Here is a 14,594-nt window from a genome sequence, read left to right as displayed (position 1 = left end):
ATTTGAGTTGAATTACTGAAATAAATGAACTTTTCCACGACATTCTAATTTATTGAGATGCACCTGTATATATTTAGTACCATGGTGTTGTAAAGGGTCATTTGAAATGTATACAATATGGCTCTCCTCAGTCCGAAATGATGTTTGGAATCATTAATCTCACATTTATCAATAGTTCATGAAACAGTGATTCTCCCAGATCTCATTCAAACACACGTACATGCTTTCATTGTGGTCTCAAATTTTAAATATTAATAAAACCTTTCTTGATGATGCTATTACCTTCTTTCTTTGTTCTTTCATTTCATGATTCTAGTTTAAAATTTCACATGAACTTTTATTCATATTATTCCAATGTGGAAAATACTCCCTTCTGAACTGACACTCTTTTTCAGCCAAGAAACTCACATTCCGGAACAGGGTTTGAATAATACATCCATGGTGGCAAGCAAGGCTGCTTACATAAAAAGTGGGTGTTAAGTCATAATATGTGTGATCTGTTCTGAGGCTTTTACTTGAATATTCTGTCTCAACTTTTGTAGAACACTGTCTTTGCTGCATAAAATCCACATTTGTTTATTGAGGTGCTGTTTCCTGATTCCTTGAAGAGGTCAGCTAGTTCCAGTCCCACATCTGATAATTCCATTATGAACCCCTGAACACAGTCTCCGTGACCCTGTGCATTCATTAGCATTTTCCTGTGCTGTGGAGGTGCAGATGTTAGTGAAGCAGGACTTACTGCTCAGGGTCTCAGCGACACTTTAGGGAGTCCAGTCAAACTCTACTTAAGAGCACAATTTTAAACAACAGTAGTTGATCCAAAGTGCTTTACTATGAGAAATATTAGAATTGATATGTATTAGTAGCAATTAGTATAATTATAGAATATATATGATAGTGAAATAAATAAGTGCATAAATCATGATTTCAAGGACCTTACTAGAAAGGAAGTGTTTTACTTTTGCCACAGATCTAAGCTGGAAGTAGCCACTCTTTATTAAAGCATTTACATGCTTGTCAAATTGGAGCTGAGGATCAAGATGAACTGCAAGATTTTTTGCATGACTGTGTAGGTTGTTACTTAAGGAGCCAAACTGTCTTTTAATGGAGTCATTAGTGGCATCAGGACCTAGCAGAAGCACTTCAGTTTTAATTTCATTCAGCTGTAGGAAATTATTTGCCATCCACCTCATCAAGGCATGAAGAGAGATGATCTAATGAAAAACTGTTTCCCGGTTTTTTTTGTTTTTCTGTTTTTGAAAAACAGAACCTAAGTGAAGCATGTAGAGGGAAAACTAAAGAGGCCCCAGAATGGATACCTGCGGAACAACACAAGAGACTGGAGCTGATGGTGAGCTAAATTACCCAATACAATATTAACAGTGACAGTCCAACCCTTTAAATTGGAAGCAAACCATTGTAAAGCATTGTAATGCAACTACGCAACCCCAGAACACGTTTTCCCCCCATGGGGACTTTTAAATCGGTTTATGACCAAGGTACTGTCCCTGCACTAATTTTAATCATTTTTAAGGAATAATGTGATTGATAGTGTCAAATGTAGTACTTAAATCTAACAATATCAAGATGACAGATGACCCAGAATCAATGGATAACAATGTCATCTGTAACCTTAAGCAATGCTGACTCAGTACTATGCAAAGCACTAATGCCAGATTGAAACATGTGTAGAATGTTGACAGCATCCTGGTATTAAGTGAACTGCGCAAACGCTACTTTCTCTAAAACCACTGGAGTGACACACAATAGCTTCCAAGGCTATAAAAAAGGAAAGAAAAAACACAAGTTGTAGAAAGTTTCAGAGGGAACAACTGAATGGGACGCTACAAATCAGAAAGTGCACTCATATGCGTTAGCCGCTTTGACACATGGTCCAGATGTGTCACCAGGGCCCAAGCCCCCTTGACTGCTGAACTTAAGTAAAAAAAAAAAAATAGATTGGAAAGATGTCATATGAAACACTAGATCTGATGGTTTAAAAGGTTAAAGCTATTTAGGTGCTTTAGGTTTATCTGGTCTTAAAAAGTGATTGTAAAGTCTTTAGTGAGCATATGGGATAATCATAACATGAGCAGTAAAATAAGCAATAAAATGAAGCCAGCTGAGCCTTGATAAAGTGCCTTACTGACCTGTTCCCAGTCACACTCAGCCAGACTAAATGTGAACAAAAGCATGCACGTGTGCAGTATTGCGTATCAGTTACAGTTCACCAATCTGGAAAGAGCAGCCAGGAGTGTGTAAATTACCCTGGAAGCTGAGCATGTAGGGGGCACAGGTGGGGTAGTTCATTGTCCCTTTAAACCATTGCCAACACAAACCATGCCTCACAGGATGACTTCTGAGCTGCCTAAAGCTATCTCTTGCACTTTACTCTATTTTCCTTCAGTCACTGATGCTCAATGGACCTAGCTACTACACTTCTCACAGCACAGAGAGAAAAACACAAATCCGTCCAAACGCTTAAAGCATTCCAGGGTGCAATTTCCATTAAAGCATTCGACAAATGTGAAAAAAAGAGTTGAGTTTCACATACTTGGACCTCTTTGAGGTCATATCATCAGTATTTTGAAACTTAATATTTGGTTATGATGAGAGAGAGGACGTCAGATTATTTACACAAACTGCAGAAGAGGGGGAAGAAGGTGGCTGTTTCTTTATTGAAACCCCACTGACATTTCATCCTCAGAATAATAAGGCATTTTTGTCCAAACATAGCTAAAAACATTCCTTAAGCTGAACATACTTTCCAGTGACCTAAACTGAACCACAGTGAGTTTAGTTAGATCACATTTTCCATGTCATAAATTACAAATTTTAATCACCCTCTTAAAGGTGCAGAAGTACTACCTCAGTAATTCAAAAGATCAATAGACATGTTGCCGCCATATCTCTCACTGACTTGACACAAGTACTCTTCCCGATCTGAGCCCCTCATTGTGGTGGTGAGAGGTTCAGGGTCTTCGGGAGGATGTTGTGAAACCTATCTTGCTTTGGAGTGACATTTTGTGTTGGCTGACCAGCGGTGTGAAGACAGAGGCCCTGTGTCGTGGGGCCAAATTAAGAAAAGCTTGCCATCTGCACACTCCTTCCAGAATGTGGACTAAAAAAAAAAACAAGGTTGAGCACATCAAACTTGAAGACAATATCCAAAAAAGGATATTTGGAGGACTTTTTTGCTGTGAGATGGCAGTGTAATACAAATACAAATACAAAACTGAATTATATGTCAAGAAGCCAAACCAGTTAATTAATGTATGCACCACTTAGTAATGTTTACATGCATAAACAGTGTGAGGTTAAGTGTCTGAAAGAGTATCATGGGGAACAGGTATGAAGACATTTTACATTACTAACTATATACATAATTTACTTCCTACTAGTGCTGTCAAATGATTAATCACGATTAATCTCATCCAAAATAAAAGTTGTTGTTTACATAATATGTGTGTGTACTGTGTATATTTATTATGTATATATAAATGCACACACATGCATGTATATATTTAAGAGAAATTTAATATGTTAAGTTTATACATTTAAAATATTTATATATTATATCAATTAAACAAAAACTTTTATTTTGTATGCGATTAATCGTTTGACAGCACTACTTTCTACATACTCAGCTCAACATGCTAAACTCACAAGTATGTAATTCCTTCACTAGCAAAGTACACAAAAAGTTGGGCAGTAAGAAGAAAAATTAGAAGGATGGCATAGGGACTGAAGTGGCCAGGACGACACTGCTGTCTTCTCAAACTCATCTCACTCAACTCAAAATGCATAACAGATTAAGTAACTTGTGTGTTCATGGCACGCATAAAAATGACCTATAGTACTGAGCTGTCGGAGACAAATCATCATGGTGCCGCATTTATCTTCCTGCTTTCAGTGTTATTAACTGTAAGTGGCAGATTGTATGCACTAAGTAATGAATGATACTTTTGTCTCAGCAGGCTAACTGTCTACTGAGCAAAGATAGCAAGTGTATAGAGCAGGGGTGGCGAACGTCGGTCCTGGAGAGCCGCAACCCTGCAGAGTTTTGCTTCAACCCTAATCAAACACACCTGAACAAGCTAATCAAGGTCTGAAGGGTTACTAGAAAGCTACAGGCAGGTGAGTTTTAATTAGAGTTGGAGCTGAACTCTGCAGGGCTGTGGCTCTCCAGGAGTGGTATAGAGCAGGGGTGGCGAACTCCGGTCCAGGACCGGAGGGACCGACGCTCTCCAGGACCGACGTTCGCCACCCCTGGTATAGAGCATTGGTTCTCAAACCTGTCCTGAGGTGTGTTGAGGCAAGTTGGAGCTAAACTCTGCAGGACACCGGCCCTCCAGGACCGAGTTTGGGCACCCCTGTCCTAGATCATTAAACAATGATAAAATGAGACACACAAGATTTGAATAGTATTACCACACATTAGCACAGACTTTGGCATGTCCTTTTTCCCCTCTGTTGACAAATTTCCTGTTTAACAGGAAGTTGGGGCAGGATTTTGTATTTTTTTATGTTTTAAAAAATAGCCTTTACATCACAACTTGAGAAGTATTAAATAAGGGCTAACAAATGTTAATAAAACAGAGGATCTTACTATTTTCTTATTATCTTACATTAGCTACAGTAGTTAAAAATTCCTCTGTACCTGTTTTGATATTAATGAAAACATTCAAGAGATTGTGAAGCAAATATGGAGTGACATTGTTCCAGAAAATTATTTGACAGCAGTAAACATCTGTACAGTGCTAACTGTAACTTTTTTTTTTTTTTACCTGTGAACCTGATCCGCAAAGAGAGCTTTTACCTCTTTTTACTACTGTAGGTTACGTCAGATTGTTGCAAATGATCTGGTCTTCAAAAGGCTGTAATAACATCGCAAATAATGTTTGCTTGAGTTTTCATGTGGGCAGTGTTTGCACCATTTTCCATATTGGAAAAAAGTCGGTTACTGCATGACAGATGTGGATGTTACATCATCTAATTATGGCACTTGTTAGAACAGTGTAAAATTACTCCTAAAGCCATAAATTAGCTGATGGTAATAAAGCTACAACTGCAAAAACAGTATAATTGAAATAAACACTTAAAATTGTATGAAAAAAGTTGGCACTCGGGCTGACTTGTATTTAATACATTTCACTACTACGTAAACTGGATATTCAATATTTTAATTTACTTCTGCTCATTTAAAGTAATTCCTGCACTGGCACTGATGAGGTGCAAAAAATACCTTCAAGCCTCAAAGCCACATTTACATCCATTAGTGGATTACATCCGAGACCCAGCTAGCTGCTCTTGAAGAACTTGTCATAAAAATTCATGGGTTACTTCTATTTATAGCCAATAATTTTTTGATTGCTTTTAAATTGCAGGCTGCTTGAGTTGTGTCCATCTTAGGCTACATTTACACTACAACGATGTAGTCGGAAAAGCTTTTCCCTTGCGTTTTTAAAAAGTTTCACGTATATATGACAACGTTTTCAAAACGATTCGCATTTACACATATTCGTGAAAACTGCCAAAAACGCTGTATTATCTACATACCTAACATGTACTACGCACATGCATGACGTCACCATTTTCAAAGATTCCCGTATTGGGTGTTTACATGGAAACAATAAGGGTGGTGTTTTCAAAAACTTGCACTTTGAAACCCGTTTGCAAAATTATGCGTTTTCAGTCCCCAAAATGCCGTTGTCCTGTGAACGAACAGGCAAAACACATAAAAGGTTTCCAGTTTTTGGCTGAAAACGTTGTCATGTAAACGGCCCCTTACTTCACTCAAAGCAGTTGTTGAATTTGCACTGCTGGGGTCACTCAGATGACACTGCAATTTATCTCTCTAAAGAACCAAGATCACAAATATAAACCATCTAACATTAAGTGACAAAACTGACCACAAAAAAACTGAAGTGCATGGTCCATATGGTCCCTCATCTATGGCAATGTGGAAGCAGTTATTTTAACAGTCAGTCCCGTTTAAGTTGCCTTATATGTCTAGACGACTGGGTACAGTGTGACTGACAGCTTAGACATTTTTCTTTGTGACTCAGAGAAAAAAGCTCTGGTTCTGTTTGCCAGCAGTGATGAAAGAGACTCAAGACTAATGGTCTAAAGACAGCATGGGCTTGGCAATGAAATATATTTCAAAGATAAGTTAATCTTTGAAGGGAAAAAAGATACTGGTGTCTCATTCTGACTGTTTTTATGTACAAAAAGGCCCAGGACTGAATACAGGAAGCAGTCAGTCACTGTTTCAGCTAAATGAATGATACACAGCACTTAAATGTGTTCAGAAGTAGTGATCAACCAGTATCAGACAGTCACAGACAAAGATGAATGCAGTAATGTTCGCCTCCATGCCAATCCTCACAGATGGCAGAGACATCCTAATCTGTAGAAAAGTGCACTTCCCATATAATCCAAGCCGGAATTAGTTTGCTGAGAGCAGCTCTTTTAAATCAGGGTATTCACTTTTGACTCCTTGAACTGGAAATCAGAATTATGGATCAATATAAAGAATTAAGTTCTCTTACCTCATTGGTTGAGTCCGGAGGGCTGTCTTTAGATCCTCTACCACCTTGTTTCTCATCTCCATTTCCTCTTCCTCAAAAGCAAATAGTGTCTGCATCTGAAATACAAGTGATTTTTGTCAAACTTTTACTTTTAAACAAATAAAAGTGATCATGGCAGGTCAGGCATGCTTCAGAAAAGCTATAAACCATGTCCAGTCTAACGGTCAATTTTGAGATTTTGGGCTATTTTGCTTCCATAATGTCTTTCAGGCTAGTGGGAAGTAAACACCCAAAATAAAAACTTAAGTACATTTTATTACACTTGATCTATTTGCATTACATCGCAGAACCTTGTAACAATGTGAAACGATGACTCAGAAAAACCTTTTTGAAAAATGGCATCACTTTATTGGACACTGTAGCCACAACCTGATGACATATGTGACTGGTGATCCACCAAATAGAATGGTAGCTAATAATCTGTCTTCAGAAAAGTTTCAATGTCATTTTCATTTCATCTTAAATATAATGCCTGAATAATGCCTGATAAGGTAACGTTTATGAAAGCCGCACTGCTTTGTGTACAGCTGTTATGAGACAAACTTATTTTATGAAAAAAACTATATTTTATCTTCTATATTTCTGGTGATCCAAAAGAGTTTTTGAACTATGTAGGCTATGAACTATGTATCTTAATTCCAGTTCAATTTTCCTAATAAAAAGACTGTTGAACGCTTGATATTTTATATTTATATTCTCCTCTTTAAATACATACTGTATATTCTCTCCACACCACATAAAAAAAAAAAAAACAATTGAACATACCTCTGCCTTCTTTTATTTGCATTCCCATTTGCCCAAATAGCAAAAGAAAAATGCCACGATAGGCGTGACGACGGAGGTGTGGGTCCAAATGCAGGCTTTATTATTAAGACATAGTTAGAAAAAAAAAATACTGATAACGGCAGTGTAACGTAGGAGGCGCGACGACGGAGATGTGGATCCAAATGCAGGCTTTATTATTAAGACGTAGTTAGACAGGCAGGCTCAAAACACCAGCAAACAGTAGCACACAAGGTAATCCAAAAGGGTAATCCAGCAACAGGCAAAGGGCAGGGCAGGCAGCAAACAATAACAAACCAGAAAACAGTCCAAGATCAAAGAAAACAAAGGCAAGGCAAGGCAAGGCAAGGCAAGGCAAGGCAAGGAAACACAGAAGACTGGGAAACATTACAGACTTCCGCGATGTGATAGTGTTTGTGTGCCATTCTTATAGTGTGAGACTGATGAGGTTATGAGAGACAGGTGACTGCAACTGATGATGAGTGCAGATGAGTCCGGGCAAAGGATTATGGGAAATGGAGTCCTGGGTGAATGGTAAAAGTCAGGAATGGAGTGCCCACTGGTGGAGCTCATGGGCACTCCAGGTGGTGATTGTGACAGGCAGTCAGAAGAGAACTATGTCAAATTTACCAACACTCCCAGATGCTGTATTAGAACACCCTCGCATTAGCGTCAACTATCTTATAATCTGATTCAAAGGTAATAAAACACAGAGTACAGTGTTAGAAACGTCCATGCATATTTTTTTAAATGAAAATATAAAAAAACTTCTGAGGAAACGGTCCGTTGAAATGGTCACAGTGCATCACATCACATCACAGCGGCAAGACACGTTCTAGATATATTATCACTATCTAGGCTACCCGTAATGTTAATTGACATGGCTGTTTTCTTTTGTGTCTCTTTCAAAACCTTGAGATTTTTTCCGCATGAACCACTGAAATTTGGAAGCACGTCATATTTTATTCCACAGTTAGAGTAATACTTATTTATACTGAGCTACTTTACGAACATCTCCAAATTATTTACCACTAGTCTGCTGTACTTCCTGTATACCTTGTTTGACAGATATCTCGTACAGTCAGCAGTAAGTAATCCATTCTCAAACTATACCTACCTCTTCCGTTTTGTCCGATTTGTCCTTGTGTTTTCTGACTTGTTATTTTGTTTTCCAATTTGTTGTTGTGCTTTCTGACTTGTTATAATGTTTTCATAATTGCTGTTGTGTTTTCTGAATTGTTATTTTGTTTTTTAGATTTGGATTTGCGTTTGTAATTTGTTATTTTGTTTTCAGAATTGTGATTTGTTTTGCACTTCTCGGCCACTGTAAAATACTTCTCCCCGCCCCCTTTTCCAGAAGAGGGCTGTACTTGGCAGCTCACGCAACAAATAAAGCATCTGATCAATTATGATTATCATCTCTATAAGGTTCACACTCACATGACTTTGCAGTTCTTCCTTATCATGAAAAGTTTATTCTTTGCGTTTAAAAAACCTTATCAGTTTAAACTTCTGAAATATGGTTTTCTGAGCGCGCACACACAAAGTGCATGCACAAGGAAACAGCTCTTTTGTGTCAACTGTCATAAACACAAAATTCACATAAACAGCCGGTTATGTCTGTGAATGTAAACAGCTGCATGTGTATCAATATACAGTATTAGATGTGTGAAACTGTGTCTCTTGAACATGTTGCATATTAGAAACATAAAGGTAATAAAGCAAGTACTTACAGCTGCCATGGAGTTGATGCGGTCAATATAGTAATCAGGCCAGCTGGTAGCAAGCTTGTTGCGGTCCTCTTGTTCCTAAGAAATGAACACAGGGTAAAGTCATTTAGATTCTTTTTTAAGAAACACATGATTTTCGCAAATAACTGTGTGTATCACTTTTGAATAACTGAAGGGTAATAAGCTAATACTAAGGGTTGAAAGGGTGTACGTTTATCACCATTGTCCCTGTAGGCATGACTTGTGTCCCTATAATAAGGGTACTATAAGTAAATGTGTCTGATAAATGATTGTTCAGTAGACCACAGCAACAGATTTGTTTATTTGTTGTCCAATCAGTCCACCAGACCTTTTAGTTGTAAACCGCCACAACAGAATCTGTGAGCTGATACAATATTTGGATATTTAAAACAATATCTGATTGTTTGGTGGTTCAAAATTAATAAACAAAATTCAAATAATAATGTTGTTATCTATAATGCTTTTCATGTTTATTTAGATTTAGATTTTAACAAAAGACCTGTTTAAATACAAAAAATAAAATGCTATTAATAAAATGTGGATTTATTAATCTACCACAATTTACTACAAATTAAGAATTATGACACACTCTATATATTTAACTGATTCAGTATTTGAATGATTGTTTGATTTTTCATGCTTCATATCACTGTCACGTGTATGTTCTGTTTTGCCCTTATTTGGTTCTTCCTGTGTCCGGTCCTCATTGGTTATCATTTGTGTCCAGCTGTGTTTCATTAATTAGTTCATTTGCTCCCAGGTGTGTCCCATTAGTTTCTGAGCTTTTAAACCCTGTGTTTCCCAGTGTGTTCTGTCGGCTGTTGAATGTCATCCTGATGTTCCTGTGTTCGGTATCTCCTTGTTTCTCAAATTAAAGTCAAGTTCTGAATGTTCTCCAGCGTCTCCTCATTCCTTCCTTCCCCGAGTGACCGTGACAGAACTGAAAGTGAGCGGCGCCTCTTCTCCTCGTGTTTATTTTCAGGTTTTTAAAAGCATTTTGTTTTCCCGTTCGTTTCTCCCTGCTCACACAGAGGAACTAGCGAGGTTCATCGCTGTAGCTCAGGCGAACCCCGACCCGATCGTCTACGCTAGGCCGTTCGTGCCGCTTGCCCTCGCCAGCTCCCTCGAGGGAGAAACCCTTGTGACGCTTTTCCGGATCGGGATTACTTACCGTCGCTCCGCGGAGCTCCCAGACACCACCAACCTCGACTGGAAGGAGGCAGTCATCCGGTGTCTGGAGAGCCTCCGATCCCGATCCGGGACCCCTCCGTTCCTCAGTCAAGCCTGCTGGCCACGGCTTTCTCCAGCCCGCCAGCAGTTCCGAAGTCTAGTTCCGAAGTTCCTGTGGCAAGCCCACCGGCCGTTTTTGTGCCAAGACCGCTGGCCACTTCAAAGTCAAGCCTGTTGGTCGTGGCTCACTCCCGCCCAGAGCTCGCTCCAGCGTCGGCTCCAGCCCCAGAACTCGCTCCAGTGCCCGCACCTCGAAAGTTCCTTGCTGTGCCTGCTCCTCCAGAGCTCCCTCCAGTGCCAGCACCTCGTAAGCACTTCCCTGATTCCTCGTTTATCCCAGGAAGGGCTCCCGATTCCTCGTTTAGCCCAGGATGGGCTCCTGATCCCTAGTTAAGCCCAGGGAGGGCTTCTGATCCCTGGTTAAGCCCAGGGAGGGCTCCTGATTCCGAGTTTAGCCCAGTGAGGGCTCCTGTTCCCAAGTTTAGCCCAGTGAGGGCTCCAGTCCCTGAATCCCCTCCAGAGCGCCCTCAAGTGCCCACTCCTCCAGAGCGCCGCCCAGGATTCCTAGTTTTCCCCAAGAAAAGTTTTGGGGGGGCATATACCCATGGCCGAGCCAGCTAAGGCCACGGAGGATCCGCCATGGCCTCCTGAGTCCCCTGATCCACCATGGCTCCCTGAGCTCTCTGCTCCGCCATGGCTCCCTGAGCTCCCAGCTCCGCCATGGCAACCTGAACTGCCTGCTCCGCCATGGCCTCTTGACCCGCCCTGGAGGCTTCCCTTGTCTCCGCCCTGTTCCAGTCCTGCACCAGACTCCAGGGTGCCCACCCTCCCCTCCCCGATGGTACTGTTACGGCGCAGGACGCACCGTCCGGGAGGGGGGCGATCTGTCACGTGTATGTTCTGTTTTGCCCTTATTTGGTTCTTCCTGTGTCCTGTCCTCATTGGTTATAATTTGTGTTTCATTAATTAGTTCATTTGCTCCCAGGTGTGTCCCATTAGTTTCTGAGCTTTTAAACCCTGTGTTTCCCAGTGTGTTCTGTTGGCTGTTAAATGTCATCCTGATGTTCCTGTGTTCGGTATCTCATTGTTTCTCGAATTAAAGTCAAGTTCTGAACGTTTTTCAGTGTCTCCCCGTTCCTCGTTCCTTCCTTCCCCGAGTGACCGTGACAATCACAGGTTCAGCTGTCATTTCCACTCAAGCTATTTTCTTCACTACATATGTTTGTAACTGCATTTCATGCCATTTCAGACTGACAGCAAATTATGCTTTTCGATCAGTCAGCAAATGGTTGATAGGACAAAACATTTTAAGCACTGGTTTATGATGGGTAATAGTGATATTTAAACTGACATTGTCTAGAAAATGTCTACAAAAATAATGGAAAACTCCAAATATGTTTTCTAGTAACAAATACTGTAGTTACACTCTAAAAAATGCTGGGTTAAATACAACCCAGCACTGGGTAAAATATGGACAAACCCAGCTATTGGGTTGTTTTGACCCAGTGGTTGACTACCCAGAAGGTTGGGTTAAACATTCCACCCAACCACTGGGTCAAAACAACCCAATAGCTGGGCTTGTCCATATTTCACCCAGCGCTGGGTTTTATTTAACCCAGCATTTTTTACAGTGTAGGTATATATTTTTTATGCAGAATATTAGTGTTTATACAAGATCAACATGACCAGTGGATTAGGCAATCTGTAATAACATTCCGTAGACATTTGAATAATTAGTACATCTAATATTAATTAAATATTAGCTTGATTTAATTAATTAAGGTATTAGCTTGATTTATTTCAAAAGAATGTGTCTGGGATTCTAGGTTCTTGATTTATTTGTTCACAGCATTGTATCAATTAATTAATGACACGAAAAATAATCAACTTTGCATTGCATTCCTCCCTCAGGGGATGTGCCAAGCCACAGTGATCTGATGGCTTGGCACACATCTAAACTGTGTCAGTATTAACCAGGCCAACTGAAATTGTTTATTTCCAAATAACTTAAGTGACTAGATCCCTGTTTACAGAGCAGACTGGCAAACTGTAAAAAATGTAGTCATGGCTCTTTGGAGCCTGAAGTCTGGATTAGTCTTTGTTTTTAACAATATGATGACTTCCTTGTGTATTGCATTCTGATTGTGTTTTCAGTTTAAATATTTTAGTTTTAATCACCACAGATCATATCATTCAGTTCAGTTTCTTGTGTCACTAACATGGGGTCAATCTGAGCCCATCTTATCTTGGTAAATGTTTATCAGGTAATTTAATTGCTATGGTAAACATGAACTGATTTTTCCTGCTGCCTTCCTACAGTAATTGTGGGTTGTGTTCTGTGATGGTTGGCTGCAAAAGTAAAGTAATGAAACAGCATTCTTTTTGAATTCAATTTTCCTACCACTAAGCTGTTTGATTGGATCTCGCAAGGGTTTTAACTTTTACATTTCACATGAAACATGCTTTCCTGTGCAACAGAGAGACATGAAATGTCTAAGATGGCACTTATCATAAATGTTGAACCTTCAGCACAGAGCTTTGTGTACTACACACCACAACACACTGTCAAGCCAGACAAAACAACAACAACCTAGGGTGTATAACTTGCAATCGGATTCGCAACTTTCCTCTCAGTGGTAAGTGTTCAACACCACAGTAGAACAATGCTGGAACTCAGCACAACAGCTTGGCCTGGACCTCAATCTTCTGATGTGTTTTTCTGAGCTAAACGTATTGTTTCAACCAGAATACTCAGTTTAAAGGTTTCACATTCTTATCATCTGCAATGCAGTCGCAAATCATGTCACGTTGCTCAAAACATTTACCCTGATCAGCTCAAGAAGGTTATTACAATGCTCTAATTTCCATGTCCGGAACAAATAAAAAGTGATAGAGAGAACAGGCATGCTCGGCTTAAGGTCAGCACAGTAGTGAACTGCTCCACCTGTGTGTCAATATTTGTACTATCAAAGGAGCAACAGAGGAGGTAACAATAATAAACACGATTTTGGCCAGCATATTCCCAGTATGGGTCAAACACAGTTTAGAGAAGAAAACCAAACACAAACGTCTAGAATCCTTTTCTTTTATTTAGCTTTGTTCAGGAATTTTTTTTTCAGCACACAACCAGCACTATTGGAATTTGTTTCCATGATTTTCATGAAGTGTTCCACTGTGATAATATCTCTAAGAGTGGTCAACTTAGGTTTTTAGTATTTTATTAACTATTTTCTTGTTTTTTGTGTGTGTGTGTGGGGGGGGAATTGATTATGAAAACATACAAAACTGTATAATATTTTGGTGTATTTTACTGCATGCAGTTACGCATTGCATCATTCATTTGTGGGAAATTTTAATACTGCAAAATTGACTTGAACAGACAGAGATGCTGAAACTCACTGACACGGGTATTCAAAATTATAAACATTATCTAACTTTTAATATTCATATTGTCCAGCTAATGAAATTACATAACATCAATGAGTAATGACAAATTAACAAAAATAAATATCAACACGTGGGTGTGAGCAATAGCGGAAATGTTGACTGGCTCTATGGCTATATCTGGATATGATTATTTCTTATGAGTGGCCCTTCCATGACTCTACACTACACATTAATACAAGGTACATTGGGTTCTCTTTTTGAGAAGTGTGTTGTGGATTCTGGAGAGCAAATTTTGCTTTCATGTCTTCTCACATATTGAACTAAGGTGGGGTTTGGCTGCCTTTGGAAGCCCATTCTCTGAGTAAAATTCAATCTCACTATGGCCAGGGTGACCTCTGAGTTTGTGCATTTGCTGAAATGTTTCTCCATGTCTCTGATTTCTGTGGTTTTGTTTGAAAACTGTTTCATCCCTCAGATTGCACTCAAGTTTTTATGGAGATTTGGAGCATTTTTGGCTGAACCTGAAGACTTCCTTGACGGTCCAGCTGTCAAAATGCGAATGTGATGACAGTAATCCAAACTGTCAGACTCTGTTCCATGTTTTGTCTGTGTCTTGCTCCCCAGGTGTTCCTTTCCCATGTTTAATTTGTCCCAGGTGTTCCCCATGATGTTTCATTGCTCCCAGGTGTGTCTCGTCATCCCCTCCTCCTGTGTGTGTGTATAAAAAGTGTTCTCAGTCCCAAGTTCTCTGTCCGCTGTGAACGTCTTCCTGTGTTCGTCTCCCTTTGTTCCTTGGTGCAAATAAAGTCTTGTCAACATATTCTCCAGCGTCTCCTCGTCCCTCGTGTGTGCA

General features: G+C 39.7%; 1 protein-coding gene across 3 annotated transcripts in view; it reads right to left on the bottom strand.

Annotated features, from left to right (window-relative positions):
• LOC107656743 (disheveled-associated activator of morphogenesis 2-like) overlaps nt 1-14,594 on the bottom strand; it is an 82,138-nt gene that overhangs the window by 29,056 nt on the left and 38,488 nt on the right. For all 3 annotated transcript variants that reach the window (XM_016444682.1, XM_016444684.1, XM_016444683.1), the window contains exons 4-5: nt 9,107-9,181; nt 6,552-6,646 (exon numbers count right to left, since the gene is read on the bottom strand). In XM_016444682.1, coding sequence (XP_016300168.1) covers nt 6,552-6,646; nt 9,107-9,181 — 170 coding nt within the window. The remainder of the gene's footprint in view (nt 1-6,551; nt 6,647-9,106; nt 9,182-14,594) is intronic.

This window comes from Sinocyclocheilus anshuiensis, unplaced genomic scaffold (genome assembly GCF_001515605.1).
Source record: "Sinocyclocheilus anshuiensis isolate Anshui unplaced genomic scaffold, SAMN03320099.WGS_v1.1 scaffold2043, whole genome shotgun sequence".
NCBI lineage: Eukaryota > Metazoa > Chordata > Actinopteri > Cypriniformes > Cyprinidae > Sinocyclocheilus > Sinocyclocheilus anshuiensis.
The sequence above is the reverse complement of the archived record's forward strand: the minus strand, read 5'-3'. Positions and strand labels throughout refer to the sequence as shown.